This window comes from Microcaecilia unicolor, chromosome 5 (genome assembly GCF_901765095.1).
Source record: "Microcaecilia unicolor chromosome 5, aMicUni1.1, whole genome shotgun sequence".
In the NCBI taxonomy this organism is placed as follows: Eukaryota; Metazoa; Chordata; class Amphibia; order Gymnophiona; family Siphonopidae; genus Microcaecilia; species Microcaecilia unicolor.
In genome coordinates, this window is record NC_044035.1 from 263,314,971 (window position 1) to 263,333,334 (window position 18,364).

General features: G+C 46.4%; 1 protein-coding gene across 5 annotated transcripts in view; it reads left to right on the forward strand.

Moving 5' to 3' along the window:
- Positions 1-18,364, forward strand: part of CEP97 (centrosomal protein 97) — an 81,019-nt gene that overhangs the window by 28,495 nt on the left and 34,160 nt on the right. For 4 of the 5 annotated variants that reach the window (XM_030204152.1, XM_030204151.1, XM_030204154.1 and 1 more), the window contains 3 exons: positions 13,876-14,042; positions 14,863-15,027; positions 17,420-17,553. In XM_030204152.1, the coding sequence (XP_030060012.1) occupies positions 13,876-14,042; positions 14,863-15,027; positions 17,420-17,553 (466 nt within the window). The remainder of the gene's footprint in view (positions 1-13,875; positions 14,043-14,862; positions 15,028-17,419; positions 17,554-18,364) is intronic. The other variant, XM_030204156.1, reaches the window with a different exon arrangement.

The window sequence follows — 18,364 nt, forward strand, 5'->3', positions numbered from 1 at the left end:
GCATCTCTGAAAGACCTGACGTGGAAAGCAGGTTTTTTGGTGGCTATCACTTCAGCCGGAAGAGTTTCCGAGCTCCAGGCGCTCTCATGTCGAGAGCCTTTTCTGCAGTTCACTGAGGCAGGAGTGACTATTCGCACAGTGCCTTCCTTTCTGCCCAAGATTGTTTCTCGCTTCCATGTGAATCAGCAGCTCTGTCTCCCTTCCTTTCGTAGGGAGGACTACCCAGAGGAGTGCTCTGCTCTTAAATATCTGGATGTGAGGCGAGTCATCATCAGATACTTGGAAGTGACCAATGATTTCCGGAAATCGGATCATCTGTTTGTCCTGTTTGCAGGTCCTCGTAAGGGTCTGCAGGCTGCTAAGCCTACAGTGGCAAGATGGGTCAAGGAAGCCATTGCAGCGGCTTATGTGGCCGCAAGGAAGGTGCCGCCTATCCAGCTGAAGGCTCACTTCACGAGAGCTCAGGCGGCCTCGATGGCAGAGGCCGGATCCGTCTCCTTGGAAGAGATATGCAAGGCGGCAACTTGGGCTTCGCCTCATACATTCTCCAAGCATTACCGTTTGACGGTGGCTGCACGGGCGGAGGCCCGGTTTGGAGCTTCAGTGCTGAGGTCAGGGATTTCAATGTCCCGCCCTGGGTGAGTACTGCTTCGGTACATCCCACCAGTCTATGGATTGATCAGCTTGATGATATGGAAGGTAAAATTATGTATAATCATACCTGATAATTTTCTTTCCATTAATCATAGCTGATCAATCCATAGCCCCTCCCAGATATCTGTACTGTTTTTATTCTGGTTGCATTTCAGGTTCAAGTTTAGTCTTCAGTTACTTCAGAAAGACTTCGTGTTCAAGTTTTTTCACTTGGATTCTTCAAGAGTTGAGACGAGTTTGTGTTACAGTGAGCTGCTGCATTCCTCTCCCCTCCGTTTTACGGGGCTGGATTGAGACATAAATTCTGCCGGCACTCCCTCCCGCTTCGTGCGGCTGTAGGGCAGCTTTGTACCCCTCCCGCTTCGGCGGTGTTAGGGTCAGTCAGCTCCTCCCGCGGTTGCAGGATAAGCCAGATCCCCCCGCATCGGCGGGTGTGGTGTCCCTCCCCCGCTCCGCGGGGATGAGCTGGACGGATTCCCCTCCCCCACTTGTGTGGGGATGAGCTGGGTTAATTCCCCTCCCCCGTTTCGGCGGTGGTGAGCTGGGCAGAGTGTCCCTTCGTGGGTGTAATTCTCTAAGTGCTGAGTCCTGCGGATGGAGCTTTGATATCGACATACTGAGGAGTTTCCGGCAGCACATGACCACATATAGGGAGGCAAAAGTTTGCTCTCTATCTCCACCTGCTGGTAGATGGACACAACCCACCAGTCTATGGATTGATCAGCTATGATTAATGGAAAGAAAATTATCAGGTATGATTATACATAATTTTACCTTATACACACATCTCGATACTCCCAGCTCACAGGAAGTATCTTTGATTTCGACTGGGAACTCAGCACTTTCAGTACTGTGTACTGCCCTTTGGTCTGACGTCTGCACCCAGAGTGTTCACAAAGTGCCTAGCGGTAGTCGCAGCGTTGCTACTCAGACTGGGAGTGCATGTGTTCCCTTATCTCGACGATTGGCGGGTGAAGAGCACCTCGGAAGCAGGCAGCAAACCCCAAACCTCTGGCGTATCAATTACCCAAGAGCATTTGGACAGGAACTTTTGTTTTTTTTTTCCATCCCAGCAAAAATGGGAAATATGTCTTAAGTTTGCGAATATCCTTCCTCAGGAGTTGAAGAAGAAGCATTTGCGAGGTACAGAGCCTTCTGGGGAATGCCACCATCTTGGTGTATCCTGTTGTTTGCACATTCACAGGAGAGTTGGGGAGGAAGTAATAGGAGGTGCAAACGGGGGTTAAGGAAGGGTTTACAGGGAGGGGTGGAAATAGAGGAAATCTCCTGTTGTTAATAACACAATAGACTCTTGTTCTGTTAATTTATTCTTTATTCTCAATTAAAATGTTTAAATATAAAAGGTGTATCCTACCGTGCAACTGTTTATAGAGCACTCCCTTCTTGCCTCTAAAGGGAGCTGAACAGAAGAGACTAGAAAAAAAGCAAGCCTTTTTAACAAAGGGAAAACACTTTAAGAGTTCAGTTTTTTCTCTTTTATAATAATGCTAAATTGTATTAGAGTAAATAAATGGTTACAATAAAAAATTTTTTATCCCAGTGTTACAGAAAATTGAATTAATATTTATATCAGTCCAAATTTCAGTATAAGGAAAATAAGATCTCTCTCTCACTCTTTCACTCTCTCATTCTCTCACTCTCTCTCTCACACACAAAATTCTGTTTCTTTGGTATTTTTCACAAATATTCATCATTTGTCCTTTGTGACGAATACCTATCACTTATTGTGGTCCTTCACTGAAAATGGTCCAGACACTTGTTAAAGGTTATATAGCCCATTACGAGGGTTAAGCAATCCTGTCTATGGTCTGTGAGAAAACCAAGACACAAGCCAGCTAATTGCCCTACTAGATCAGGAAAAGGAATGTTATACAAAGCTGACTGATTTGAAAAACCAAACAACTCTATACACAACCCAAAGAGGTAATCTCTGCCAACTCACTCTGCCAACTCAACGTATTCTACAGTGGAATCTAATAAATGAGAGATATTAAGATGATGTATAACTCTGAAGTTTTCGTGGATAATCGAATTTCCAAGTAACAGAAATCTGCCCACCGGAACATAAACTGACCCACCCAATCTCTTCTAACATGCTCTGACAAAGCCATCACCAGGGACTTGGAGATTTAACCAGAAGCCGGAAAAGGCACCATACTCCCTAAAGGTTTCTATTAGTGCCTGAAGTGATTGTTGTATATTAGAAAGATTAATCAATAAGTCTTCTGCAAATGCAGAGATTTTGAATTCAAATGTCTTAAAGGTCACCCCAGTTATATCAGGATTCACCAAAATATACCGAACAAGGGGATCCAACACCAGAACAAAAAGTAAGGGGGATAAAGTGCATCCCTGGTGTGTGCTAGTGGACTTCAAATAGCTGCGAAAATGGTTGAAGGCCTTCTCAACATCAGAAGAGAATTTATTTGGATTTTGCTCACACCTTTTTCAGTAGTAGCTCAAGGTGAATTACATTCAGGTACACTGGATATTTCTCTGTCCCAGGAGGGCTCACAATCTTAAGCTTGTACCTGAGGCAATGGAGGGTTAAGTGACTTGCCCAAGATCACAAGGAGCAGCAGTGGGATTTGAACCGGCCACTTCTGGATGTCAAGACCGGTGCTCTAACCACTGGGCCACTCCTCCACTCCATTGTCTCTTCTGTACTACTTCTAAGGAAGCTAAGATCATGGAGATATTTTTAGTGGCTGTTCTACTCCAAACAAAGCCCATCTTTGAGGTTTCTTTTGAAAAGGGTAGGATCTTAGCTAAACAATTAGCTGTTGTTCTGGCGATCAACTTCGCCTCAAAATTCAACAAAGATATGGGCCTATATGAATTCGTGGAACAGGGATCTCTGACAATCAACTATGCAGTTTGTAGGGACTCCGGTAGATCATATGATTAACTATGTTCAATAGCGAAGGCCTACTTTTGTTCTTGCAAAATTTTATAAAATTCTGCCCAGAACCCATCCAGGCCAGGCACCTTATTAAGCACACTATCCTGAATAGCCAATATCGGCTCACCCTCCGTAATAGAAGCATTCGGAAGCGCTTCCTGTAAGGGGGAGAGAGACCTTAGGAAGTTGAATATTTTCAAGGCTGCTGAAAACTCACTTCTTTACCAAAAGCTACACCCCTAGTTACTCCGCAAATTGATAACCCCCCTCCTGCTCCCCACCCTGCTCAGCTTTCTGTTGCTAGTTATTTTTTCCCACCGTCTATCCTCTGTCTCCTCTGCACTGTATTTTTGCTTGGTTGTATATTTGCCTAATTTTTGTAAGCAACATTGTGCCTGCATGACTGGGAAAATGTGGGATATAAATGAACAATAAATAAATAAAATATAAAGAACCATCCAAGGTATCCTCAGCAGGTGAAGCATACAGGCTTTTATAAAACTGTTTAAAAGTATGGTTAATTTCTAGGTCAGAATTGTTTTTTCTCCCTGTACCTTCAGCCAGCTGTAAGATTCTTGAAGAGTAATTTGCCACATTTACTACTGTGTACATAAAGTTAGTACTTATAGAGGTGTACTTTCAAAGCTTTTATACTTATAAAGTTACATAATTGTTTAGCACATTCGCTTTATCCTCCTCACTCTTCACATAGCCATTCTCATCTTTCAGTCACGCAATTCCATTCCTATCTTTTCTCCTTTCTCCAATATATCTGAAAAAAGTCTTGTCACCTCTCTTTACATCTTTAGCCATTTTTTCTTCCATATTTCCCTGTTCGCTTCTTTGAGTTTAATCCGATAATTTTTTCCGTGATTCTCTCGTTGCGTTCTTTTGTATTTCTTGAACAAAGCCTCTTTTTCTCTTATTTTTTTTCAGCTACTTGTTTGGAGAACCATATAGGCTTCCTGTTTCTCTTGTTTTTGTTTACTTTCCTTGAGTAAAGATCCGTCGCCATATTTATAGCAGCCTTTAGCTTTCACCACTGATTTTCCACTTCTACGCCTTCCCACGCCAACAACTCTTTCTTCAGATATTCCCCCATTTTATCAAAGTCAGTACATCTGAAATCCAGTTGAGGTTTGTGCGTTTGCACTCTGCCTTAGCCCTTATATCAAATCATATCGTGCGATGATCAATATTACACAGGTGGGCACCCACCCAGATAAAGCAAAATGATGTAATAATGTATTAAGAGCTTCCTGAAAAGCTAAAGCACTGCTTTGGCACTGGCTGATTTCGGAAGGCCTAGAGCAATCCTATCCTGGATCATCTGTTTCTGAAGTCGCAAAATTTCTTTCTCTCTCATTTTCTTTCTGTGGGCAGCGCAGGCCTGTATCTCTCCCCTGAGCATATCCTTGGCTGCTTCCCAAAAGAGAATGGATTGATTCATATGGTCTGCATTGTGAGCTTTATAGCTGTTCCATAAGAACATAAGAATAGGCATTCTAGGTCAGAACAGTGGTCCATCTAGCCCAGTATCCTGTTTCCAACAGTGGCCAATCCAGCTCACAAGTACCTGGTAGAAACCCACTTCTCTACAAGAAAAGAGCAGAACGATTGATCCCAGTAAAGCTCAACAGGGAATCTCTACTGAAATGCTCTGTGTTCCAAAGGATCAAGGTCCAATGAAACCCAAATCATCACATGGTCAGAGATTCCGTAGGGGCCAGTATCTGACTTCACCAAATGTTCAAAGAAAGATCTAGAAACCAAAATGTAATCAATTCTCGACTGAGTTGAATGAGCCCAAAAAAGTTGTGTACTATCCTTCTTTCTTTCTCATGGAACAGTTGCGAAGAATCAGTTAAATCAATAGTATTGCAGAGCAGAGGCAAGCCTTTGGAAGGCTGAATCTGCAAATGCCCTCTGGGATGTGACCTATCCAAGTCTGGGTCATAAACCAGGTTAAAGGATTCCCCTATAATAATCTTCCCCTATAATAATGTTCTCCAAGGACAAGCAGGCTGCTTGTTCTCATGACTGGGTTGACGTCCACGGCAGCCCCCACCAACTGGAACAAAAACTTTGCGGGCGGTCCCGCATGCAGGGCACGCCCACCGCGTATGCGCAGCCGTCTTCCCGCCCGTGCGCGACCGTTCCCGCTCAGTTTTTTTCGATTCCGCGCTGGAGAGAGACGTGTTACCGGCTCTCTCTTGGTCAGCCCCGGAAACCGGATCGCGGCCTAGCCGCGAATTTTCTCATCTTTTATCCTTTTCTTTATTTTCTGTGTTTAAAAAAAAAAAAAAAAAAAAGAAGTTGGTTTGTCCCCTTGTCGTCTTAGCCGCGGGGGTGCCTCGTTGCGGCCTTGTGGCCACGCGGTCATTTCTTTTTCGGGTGTGCTTTTCACCGCCACCATCGACGACTTTGACTTCGCCGACGCGATTTTTCTGTCTGTCCTCGAAGGTCCCGAGTGGATTCAAAAAGTGTGGTCGGTGCGGCCGGCAGATCTCGCAAACCGATACCCACGCTTGGTGCCTCCAGTGCCTTGGCCCGGAGCATAATACCAAGACGTGCACCTTGTGTCTCGGCTTGCGGAAGCGGACACAGGTGGCGAGGCAAGTTCGTCGGGACCAACTTTTTGGAACTTGCGCCGGCCCGTCGACGGCATCGGTGTCGACGGCCGGATCTTTGGTACCGGTACCGATGTCGAAGAAATTGGCACCGACGATTGCATCGACCCCAGGAGCACAGGTGCCGTTGGCCCGCCGGACCACCGGCAACGGCGGGGGTGAGCGGCCGCGCGGGCAGTTGGCTCCGGCCACTCCCTCTACCCAGGGCCATCGGGACCGAACCCTGTCAGACCCGATCCCTCGAGGCCGGGGGGGGGGGGGGGGGTTCTACCTGCTCTTCATCTCTGCCACCGCGCGCCGATGATGGGCACCGAAAGAAGACCAAGAAACATCGTCATCGGTCGCCCACGGCTCACGGGACTACTAGTTCCGGCGCCTCCAGAGATGACTCGACGCCGAGGAAGCGGCAGTGCCGAGAGGAGCGTTCCCCCTCGGTCGAAGAGGTGTCGCTGCGTCCGTCCATGGGTGCTTCGGTACCATCTCCTGGACCCGAGCAGCTTCCGGCACCTGCCCCCCTGCCTTTCCCGACAGCGGGCCTTGACGAGTGCCTCCGAGCCATCCTTCCGGGGATTCTGGAAGGGCTGATGCGCCAGGCCTTGCCGGCACCGGGGGTGCTTGCGCCCCCGGCGCCGTTGATGGAGGCGCCGGCGTGCTCTAGCCCGATGCCAAGGCCTCCGACACCGACGCTGCTTGCGGTACCGGTGTCGACCGCCACGCAGGTGGAGTCGACGTCGATGGAGGGAGCTTCATCCCCGCCGGCACGGGAGTCCACCGCTCGACGCCATCATCGAGGACACGGTTCCTCGCAGTCGAGACGGGCCCGGTTCAGGTCTGAGCTGCAAGAGCTCATGTCCGACACCGAGGAAGAGGCCTCGTGGGGGGAGGAGGAGGACCCCAGATATTTCTCCTCAGAGGAGTCTGAGGGCCTTCCCTCCGACCCCACTCCTTCACCGGAGAGAAAGCTCTCGCCCCCTGAGAGCCTCTCCTTTGCCTCCTTCGTCAGGGATATGTCTATAAGCATTCCCTTCCCCGTGGTCACTGTTGATGAGCCGAGGGCTGAGATGCTCGAGGTCCTCGACTATCCATCACCACCTAGAGAGTCTTCCACGGTACCGTTGCACAATGTCCTCAAAGAGACACTGCTTCGGAACTGGCTGAAGCCATTATCTAACCCCACCATTCCCAAGAAAGCGGAGTCCCAATACAGAATCCACTCTGATCCAGAGTTGATGCGGCCCCAATTGCCTCATGACTCGGCGGTCGTGGACTCTGCTCTCAAGAGTGCACGGAGTTCGAGGGATACCGCCTCGGTGCCCCCGGGGCGGGAGTCTCGCACTCTGGACTCGTTTGGGAGGAAGGCCTACCAATCTTCCATGCTCGTGACCCGCATCTAGTCGTACCAGCTCTACACAAGCATTCACATGCGGAACAATGTGAAGCAACTGGCGGACCTGGTCGATAAGCTCCCTCCGGAGCAGTCCAGGCCTTTTCAGGAGGTGGTCAGGCAGCTGAAGGCGTGTAGAAAGTTCCGGTCCAGGGGTATATATGACACGTGATGTGGCATCTCGAGCTGCGGCCCAAGGTATAGTGATGCGCAGACTCTCCTGGCTGCGTGCCTCTGACCTGGACAACCGCACCCAGCAACGACTGGCGGATGTCCCTTGCCGGGGGGATAATATCTTTGGCGAGAAGGTCGAGCAGTTGGTGGACCAACTACACAGCGGGAAACCGCCCTCGACAAGCTCTCCCACCGGGCGCCTTCAGCATCCACCTCTGCAGGTGGACGTTTTTCCCGGGCCAGGCAGGCTGCGCCCTACGCCTACAACAAGCGTAGGTACACCCAGCCGGCCCGAAGGCCTCCTCAGGCACAGGGACAGTCCCAGCGCGCTCGTTCCCGTCAACAGCGTGCGCCTAAGCAGCTCCCTGCGCCTCCACAGCAAAAGCCGGGGACGGGCTTTTGACTGGATCCATGGGAACATAGCCGCCATCAAAGTGTCCGTACCGGACGACCTGCCGGTCGGGGGGAGGTTGAAAGTTTTTCACCAAAGGTGGCCTCTGATAACCTCCGACCAGTGGGTTCTCCAAATAGTGCGGTGCGGATACGCCCTGAATTTGGCCTCCACTCCACCAAATTGCCCACCGGGAGCCCAATCCTTCAGCTCCCATCACAGGCAGGTACTTGCAGAGGAACTCTCCGCCCTTCTCAGCGCCAATGCGGTCGAGCCTGTGCCACCAGGGCAGGAAGGGCAGGGATTCTATTCCAGGTACTTCCTTGTGGAAAAGAAAACAGGGGGGATGCGCCCCATCCTAGACCTGAGAGGCCTGAACAAATACCTGGTCAAAGAGAAGTTCAGGATGCTTTCCTTGGGCACCCTTCTACCAATGATTCAGAAAGACGTTTGGCTATGTTCCCTGGATTTAAAGGACGCTTACACTCACATCCCGATACTGCCAGCTCACAGACAGTATCTCAGATTCCGCCTGGGGACACGGCACTTTCAGTATTGTGTGCTGCCCTTTGGGCTCGCCTCTGCCCCACGGGTGTTCACGAAGTGCCTTGTGGTAGTCGCGGCGTATCTACGCAAGCTGGGAGTGCACGTGTTCCCGTATCTCGACGATTGGCTGGTCAAGAACACCTCGGAGGCAGGGGCTCTCCGGTCCATGCAGTGCACTATTCATCTCCTGGAGCTGCTGGGGTTTGTAATAAATTACCCAAAGTCCCATCTCCAGCCAGTCCAATCTCTGGAATTCATAGGAGCTCTTCTGAATTCACAGACGGCTCAGGCCTTTCTTCCCGAGGCAAGGGCCCACAACCTCCTGTCCCTCGCTTCCCAGACCAGAGCGTCTCAGCAGGTCACAGCTCGGCAGATGTTGAGACTCCTGGTTCATATGGCCTCTACAGTTCATGTGACTCCCATGGCTCGTCTTCACATGAGATCTGCTCAATGGACCCTAGCTTCACAGTGGTGCCAAGCCACCGGGAATCTAGAAGATGTCATCCGCCTGTCCCTCAGTTGCCGCAATTCGCTGCACTGGTGGACATTTCGGACCAATTTGACCCTGGGACGTCCATTCCAAATTTCGCAGCCCACGAAGGTGCTGACGACGGATGCATCTCGCCTGGGGTGGGGAGCTCATGTCGATGGGCTCCACACCCAGGGACTGTGGTCCCTCCAGGAACAGGATCTGCAGATCAACCTCCTGGAGCTCCGAGCGGTCTGGAACGCACTGAAGGCCTTCAGAGATCGGCTGTCCTACCAAATCATCCAAATTCGGACAGACAATCAGGTTGCAATGTATTACATCAACAAGCAGGGGGGCACCGGATCTCGCTCCCTGTGTCAGGAAGCCGTCGGGATGTGGCGTTGGGCCTGCCAGTTCGGCATGCTTCTCCAAGCCACATACCTGGCAGGCGTAAACAACTGTCTGGCCGACAGACTGAGCAGAGTCATGCAACCGCACGAGTGGTCGCTCCATTCCGGAGTGGTACGCAAGATCTTCCGAGAGTGGGGCACTCCCTCGGTGGACCTTTTCGCCTCAGACCAACCACAAGCTGCCTCTGTTCTGTTCCAGACTACAGGCACACGGCAGACTAGCGTCGGATGCCTTTCTCTTCCATTTGGGACCGGCCTCCTGTATGCTTATCCTCCCATACCTTTGGTGGGGCAGACCTTACTGAAGCTCAAGCAAGACCACGGCACCATGATTCTGATAGCGCCTTTTTGGCCCCGTCAGATCTGGTTCCCTCTACTTCTGGAGTTGTCCTCCGAAGAACCGTGGAGATTGGAGTGTTTTCCGACTCTCATTTCGCAGAACAACGGAGCGCTTCTGCACCCCAACCTTCAGTCTCTGGCTCTCACGGCCTGGATGTTGAGGGCGTAGATTTTGCTTCGTTGGATTTGTCTGAGGGTGTCTCCCGTGTCTTGCTTGCCTCTAGAAAGGATTCCACAAAAAAGAGTTACTTTTTCAAGTGCAGGAGGTTTGTCGTTTGGTGTGAGAGCAAGGCCCTAGAACCTCGTTCTTGTCCTGCACAGAACCTGCTTGAATACCTTCTGCACTTATCAGAGTCTGGCCTCAAGACCAACTCAGTAAGGAACCACCTTAGTGCGAGTAGTGCTTACCATTACCGTGTAGAGGGTAAAGCCATCTCTGGAGAGCCTTTAGTCGTTCGATTCATGAGAGGCTTGCTTTTGTCAAGGCCCCCTGTCAAGCCTCCTGCAGTGTCATGGGATCTCAACGTCTTCCTCACCCAGCTGATGAAACCTCCTTTTGAGCCACTGAATTCCTGCCATCTGAAGTACTTGAACTGGAAGGTCATTTTCTTGGTGGCAGTTACTTCAGCTCGTAGAGTCAGTGAGCTTCAAGCCCTGGTAGCTCATGCTCCTTATACCAAATTTCATCATAACAGAGTAGTACTCCGCACTCACCCTAAGTTCCTGCCAAAGGTGGTGTCGGAGTTCCATCTTAACCAGTCAATTGTCTTGCCAACATTCTTTCCCAGACCACATACCCGCCCTGCTGAACGTCAGTTGCACACATTGGACTGCAAGCGAGCGTTGGCCTTCTATCTGGAGCAGACACAGCCCCACAGACAGTCCGCCCAATTGTTTATTTCTTTCGACCCCAATAGGAAAGGGGTCGCTGTCGGGAAACGCACCATTTCCAATTGGCTAGCAGATTGCATTTCCTTCACTTACGCCCAGGCTGGGCTGGCTCTTGAGGGTCATGTCACGGCTCATAGTGTTAGAGCCATGGCAGCGTCAGTGGCCCACTTGAAGTCAGCCACTATTGAAGAGATTTGCAAGGCTGCGACGTGGTCATCTGTCCACACATTCACATCACATTACTGCCTCCAGCAGGATACCCGACGCGACAGTCGGTTCGGGCAGTCGGTGCTGCAAAATCTGTTTGGGGTTTGAATCCAATTCCACCCTCCAGGACCTGATTTTATTCTGTTCAGGCTGCACTCTCAGTTAGTTGTTCTTCGTAGGTCAATTTTTGTTATGCCCTCGCCGTTGCGAGGTTCAATTGACCTGGGTTCTTGTTTTGAGTGAGCCTGAGAGCTAGGGATACCCCAGTCGTGAGAACAAGCAGCCTGCTTGTCCTCGGAGAAAGTGAATGATACATACCTGTAGCAGGTTTTCTCCGAGGACAGCAGGCTGATTGTTCTCACCTACCCTCCCTCCTCCCCTTTGGAGTTGCGTTTTCCTCATTCTTTTGCTTGTCATTCAACTGAGCGGGAACGGTCGCGCATGGGCGGGAAGACGGCTACGCATGCGCGGTGGGCGTGCCCTGCGTGTGGGACCGCCCGCGAAGTTTTTGTTCTGTTTGGTGGGGGCTACCGTGGACGTCAACCCAGTCGTGAGAACAATCAGCCTGCTGTCCTTGGAGAACACCTGCTACAGGTATGTATCATTCGCTTTATCATTAGCATAAGGTAATAACACATTTATTAATCTAGTGAAAAAATGTTTATCATATGTGTCTGGGGCATATACATTAATTAAAACCGTGGGGTGTTTATTTATAGACACGTTTACTAAAACAAACCTACCCTCTGGTCCTTTAAGAACTGAGTGAATTTGAATATCTAAAGACTTCCTAAACAAGTTGATAACTCGTGCCTTCCTATCAGAAGTGAGAGATTCCACTAGTGAACCTACACCACTTCTGAAATTTTCAATGTTCCTCTGAAGATAGATGGGTTTCCTTTAGCATTGCAATATCTATATTAAGTCTATTCAGAAATTGCAAAATCTTTTGTTTCTTGATAGGGAAAGTTACCTCCCCCCAACATTCCAAGAGGAAAGCTTAAGAGGAAACATCTGTCTGAAATGTTTGAACAGAAGTAAAAAGAATGGTAGCCAAGCATAAGATAGGGAGTGTCCTCCCAGCCAGCCTCCACTCCCAACAGAGAATAGAACCAATAAAGGTAAAATGGTGAAACCACATCCTTCAGAGCCACAAGAGGTCCTCTGAAAAAGAAAGGAAAAAACTAAAGAAAAATAACAAAAATCAACACCCCCCACCACATCTCAAAATTTGAGGAAGAACAAATCCAGAATTAAAGAAGAAGGCGGCATAGTAATCTACAGGAAAAAAAAACTAAGGGCCCTGTTTATTAAGCTATGCTGGAGGCCTGGTTAGTGCACACTAATTTTTAGCATTCTCTAAAAGCACTAGCGCTCCTTAGTAAGTAGGGACCTAAATTTACAAGCAAAATAATAGAAGAAAAAAAAAGATTTCCCATCAAATTCCTTGGGAAAAAAAACAAAGCAAAACCTATAATTAATAAGTGAAACATACACTTAAAAAATCCCCAAATCAAAGAGCAGCGTCCAAGAAAGCTCCATCAACTCCCCCAAAACCCTTCCCCGGCCCCCCAAAATGCTAAGAGGCCACACTTCAGACTGTGGTCACTGTGAAGCGAACCTCTCTCCTGCCCTCTTTCCAGTAGCCCCCCTCTGAGATAAAGAGAAGACCCAAAAACAGAAAATTCAGATGAAATGTTTGCAGTCAACATAATGGGGAGAAAATGCAAATTTGCCCTAGGAAAGCTATATCAAAGTAAGTCTAATAAAAAGGACCCATTGTAATAAGCAGAAGCGCACAAGATCCAATAAAACAAAAGCAATCATGGTATCATTCAAGACAGTTTAGCATCCCATGCAGCCTCCCTACCAAGAGCCATTAACCAGCAACCATGGTGTCCACCAGCAAATAAAGGTGATATTGACAAGCATAAATCTGCACACATTCATACCCAATCACAGAGAGAGAGAGAGAGAGAGAAAAAAAGTTAACAGGGCAGAACAGTGGGCATACAAGAACAATCTAAGTGCACTGCTCCTCGAGGAGTGCATAGGAGTTTCAAATCATTGAGGGTTCAACAATTGTCCAGCAGAAAAATTCTAATGCAACAACCTCAGAAGGAGTTGCAATGACCATGTCTGCTGTCTATCAGAAATTGCCAAATTGGATCTTATAGAGCAACGTCATAATTGTAAATCCCAACAGCAGATAAAACCTCAAAAACGCAACAGGTGAGATGTCGGAGTTATAATCCAAAAACCACTCATGCCACTTAGCCATTTTTATCTAGCCCCTTTGGATCTAGGTGTAGTGTATTAGTAGATCTCAGAGCTTAGTATTAAAAATCTGGCTTTTTAATAACATATTTCCTTGATTTTAAGCCGCACATTTTTACTCATTTTAATGTGTGTGGAAAGTAAGTGCAGCTTACATTTGATGGCATATTAGAATTGAGGACAAAAATTGCAAATCACATGGTCTTGGGGTGCCTAAAGAGAAATCTGAATCGATGGCATCTTAGAATCAAGGAAATATGGTAAGATATATTTTTGTATTCTATAACCTTGTTGTAAACTGCCTTGATTGGTTGACACAGTATCTAAATTAAATTGTTATGTTGGAATTGCCATTCCATCTGCCAAAAGGTGGCACTGTTTGGGACTCATGGCACTTCTTACCAGAGCTAGCTGACGGAGCAGGAAAATTGTGTTCTGCCTCTGGCATGGTGTAAAGCACTGCCACAGAGCCCTCAAGCAGGCTTCTTCCCCCTCAGATTTTTGTAAATTCCTTGGAAATACCATACATTGCATAAAACTATCTGCTCTCTTCTATCAGCATTGATATTTTTCTACCCAGATTTCATTCTTGGCTTGCCTTCCTGAGCTGGAGCAGTTGTCTATCATGAATAATCCTTGTGTAATGGCCACGCCTTTGATCCCAGGCTTTGATTATAGACCCTATATAGTCAGCTGGTGTCTGAACCTTAAAGTCCTGGATGGATATTTAGTTTCGCAGAAAGAAAGGTAAGGAATATAATTTCAAAATGGATTTTATTTGTAAGATTTAAGACCATGTTCTGTCTCAAGATTCTTTATTCCCCAGAGGTTCCTATGATTGAATGCCATCTGTGAGTCAGGGTTATAGCTAGAAGTTGATTTTTTTTTTTTTTTTTTTGGGGGGGGGGGGGAGTAAGGGAAGCAGAGAAGTCATGCATTTCCTGTCCCTCTCCCCCCCTGCTGCTTTTTCCTGGCCTCCTCAGATCATACCTTTGCTGGCATCCCTGCACATGCTGTCTGAGAAGCAAGCAGACTGTTCCAGCCTCTGATACCAGCACTTGCGCATATGCTCAAATACTTGAACTGAGCGTGCACGGAATTGCTGGCATCAGAGGCTAGAGCCAACTTGCCAACTTCCTGCTGCTAGGCAGCATGGGCAGGGCTCCGGCGTTGAAACTCTTTGACTGGCGAGGCTTAAGCACCCCTGCCAGCCATGTATTGGCTGCCACAATGTTGGACAGGGCTTGAGCCTGAAGTGGGGGGGAGCCAGGCCCCTGAGGACCCTCCCACCCCCTCTCCATCTGGGAGTCATCCTATTGTTGAATGTCATGATGAGGGGAAGAATCTAATGTGAGCAGAAAATACATATAGTGCTGGGAGGGGAGGAGAGTGTTTTGAACACTTCCCCCCCCCCCCCACCTTTCTTCCAGTCTGAAGGAGAAATTTTGGTGGATAGTTGATGAATGAAATTCATCAATACCAACATAGATGACCCTTTTTGTAACTCTGTAGCAACCTGATCTATATCTTCTTTTTGTTTTGCTTGCTTGTTATTGTTTTTGTTCAGCTTGAAAGCAGAATGGCTTTATAGCCAAGGTAAGGGGCGCTCTTACCGCCCAGGCCAGCACATTCAGTTAGTCCAGTATCTGGCTGCTGTGTGCCCACTTACCTCCATCCTGGGCCTCCAGACTGCTGAGGATGCAAAGCTTGAAAAAATACTCAGCAAGCAGAGGTCAGTATCTTCAGGCTTCAATATGTCTTTATTCCTGTGAATCTTTTTTTTCCTCCTTTGTTGTTGTCTCTATCCCACCATAAAGGAGTCGACAATGGTCTGTCTGTGGACAGAATAAGGAATATGAAAATGGGCCAGAGAAATAAAGTACCCCCCCCCCCCCCCAATATTGATGCAGAGCATTTCTGTGGGAGAAGCAGTTCCTGCTTCACACCAAACCAATTTACTTAGCTGTAATGGGCGTTCTCCATGGCCAACAGGATACAATCCCTCACTGATAGGAGACATCTCTGACTGAGCCCAGTTTGAGAGCTTTTCCAGCTTAGATGCATCCAGAACCTTTTTTGAGAATCCTGCTATACATGCATCAACAAAGAATCAAGTTCAAAATTTTAATGTAAACTGTAATAATCGAGACATATGAGGAAAAAAGACTTCAAACACCCAGATGCTGTATCAAAACTGCGTATTTACTAGGGCTTTCAATTTTATCATTTTTCAGAAAAAAAACCCTATAGCCAACTTGTACTGCATAAAATACTCAAAACAAAAATTGAAAATGAAACACTTACCCCCCCCCCCCCCCCCCATGTTTACAAAGCTGTTTGCTCATCACTAGTTAGCAGTACACATTGCAAACAGTTAAAAAAAAAACCCCTCCTTTCAATTACTAGATGTCACCGTATATAGCAATCATTGAAAAAGCTACATGGTTCATTCTATAGGTTTTGTAATAGATGTGTATTTAATTTGTTTTGTTGTAGATTCTGAATTACTAAGATCCAGTCTAGCAGAGGGAGATGCATAGTGTGGAAAACATGTGGAGCACACTTTATGGAATTATTCCTATACTTCTGTTTGTCTATTTGTATTTTGTGTGTATCTCTGTCTGTGATCAGGAGAGTAGAGAAGAGGGGAGAAGCAATCCCCTACCTGCTATTTGTTAGCAAATCAATGTTTTGTCAGGCTTGGTTTCATTTTTAAAAAAATTCTTTACAGACTAACAATGTTTGCAAATTGCTGCATTCGGATCCCTTCTTCATCAACCACATGTGCACTTGTCAGTGGGGTTGGAAAGAATTCCATGAACTATGTTCTGCATGTTTTCTGTTAATTTCTCTTCCACATATAGATTAATAAAAGCAGAAATTGCCTGTGGCTGAGAACAGAGCTGCAGAGGCCCTTTCTTAGGCTGTCCTCAGTAATCCAGAACACTTGTGCTATAAGTATGCATTATCCTTTTAAAAGTAAGGGTCCACTGGTGACTCAGTGCTGTGCACTGTCATGCAGAAGGTTCTCCTGATTGAGAGGGGGGAATATCAAATAGGAAAAGTCCACAGGTAGTTGCAAATAAAGGCTTATATTCCAGATCTCAATCCTGCTTCTGATACGAGATGGATGTGCAGAGGAGCCAAAAAAAGCTTCCAGGTAAACACTTTCTAAAAATATCATCTTAATTATTTTGTCATCTTTCTTTTTAACTAATGTCTCAGTTTAACAGTACTTAAAGTAAGGAAAAGATTATCTGAAAAGATCTAGCTGTTTCACAGAAGTATTATTGATATAAGCATACAGATTATTTGTCAAGCATGAACAATAACTAAGAAAATGGGAAACAGCGGAGATTTTTTTCCCCACATTTTTATACTAAATTGCAGTTTTTTCTGGTTGTCCAGTACTACATGCATGATTCATATGTTATTACTACACATGAATGATGCATGTAATATTGTGAAAAAGTGCATTTTATTTTGATGGGAGAAAAATGAATCCGTTCCCACTTTGGGGGCAATTCTATAAAATAGGCACTAACATTTATGTGGGTATTACACACAGTTAATGTTTAGAATGTTAGCGCTTATCTGCATTCCAAATTTCCACCTGCCATTCTGAATACACGCATACCTTGCATAGCATGTATTTGTAAGAAAGATGTACACAGGTGCATACCTTACAGAATGCTTTAAAATATGTTCGTATTTTTGCATTTAGGTGCCCATTTTTAAACCAGCTCTGTGGCTGGTGTAAGTGCTTGTGCCTAAATTCTAGGCGTGTGTGTGTATATATGTATGTATGTATATATATATATATATATATATATATATATATATATATATATATATATATATAAACACACACACACACACTTAAAGCTAGTATGTTAGGAAGGTAGGCGTCTACTTTTCTATAAAGAACAGGCTCCTACTAGGCGCCCTGTTGTAAAATTACTGTTTTTGATTAAATGATGTCAGTTGTCCATTCTTATAATTTGTTTTCAAAGTATCTTTTTGCTGTTTCTTAGGGACTTCAGTAGGGCCATTTGGCCATTAGATGGCAGACTTCCATCATAAAGCAATAGCATGCCCACAGTTTTGTTTTTGTGTTGCCTTAGGTTACATCAGAGGCAGTTAATGCACCAGAGTAGAAATGAAGAACATTCTGCTAACTGCGCCCCAAACAGAGTACCTGTCATTGCTGCTGAGTCTCCTAGTCTGATCCAGGGACCACATGTAACGTATCAAAGTGGTAAGCCCTGTCAGCAATTGCTGTTCCTCTGTTTGCCTTTGCTTATGAAACAAAAATGAGTAACTTGTCATAGCACGTTGCTAAATTATAAGAATCCAAGAACCATAGTATCCAAGAGCTATGGAGAAATCTATGAATGCTTATAAAAAAAGACAGTTTCAGATTGATGCCCACATCAAAAGGAATATATCGCATTCTGTTAAATATTTTATTTATTTTTATTTATTTGTAGCATTTGTATCCCACATTTTCCCACCAATTTGCAGGCTCAATGTGGCTTACATTATTCCGTAATGGCAATCGCCATTTCCGGGTAGAGAAATACTGATGGTATTACATTAAGGTGCATGCATGGTACAGTATAAAACAATATGGTATTGCATAGAGGTTCCTGAGTGATAGAGTAGATTATAGCAAAAGTTAGATAATCAGTTATGAAGAGTTCATTCCCGCATGGGAAATAAAGTGGTAGTGCGTCTTGCGTAACTTTCATTAGTAGCCATTTGGTTATCAGTCAGGTGTAGGGGTACGGTTCTGTCTAGTTCCTGTGAAGTCTAGTTGTCTTGTTGTCCTGTTGTTAGGATGGAACGTTGTGGTATGCCTTCTTGAATAGGTCAGTTTTCAGTAGTTTCCGGAAGATTGTTAGGTCGTGCGCTGTTTTTATGGCCTTCGGTAGTGCGTTCCATAGTTGTGTGCATATGTAGGAGAAGCTGGATGCATATGTGGATTTATATTTAAGTCCTTTACAGCTGGGGTAGTGGAGATTCAGGAATGTACGTGCTGATCTTTTTGTGTTTCTAGGTGGCAGGTC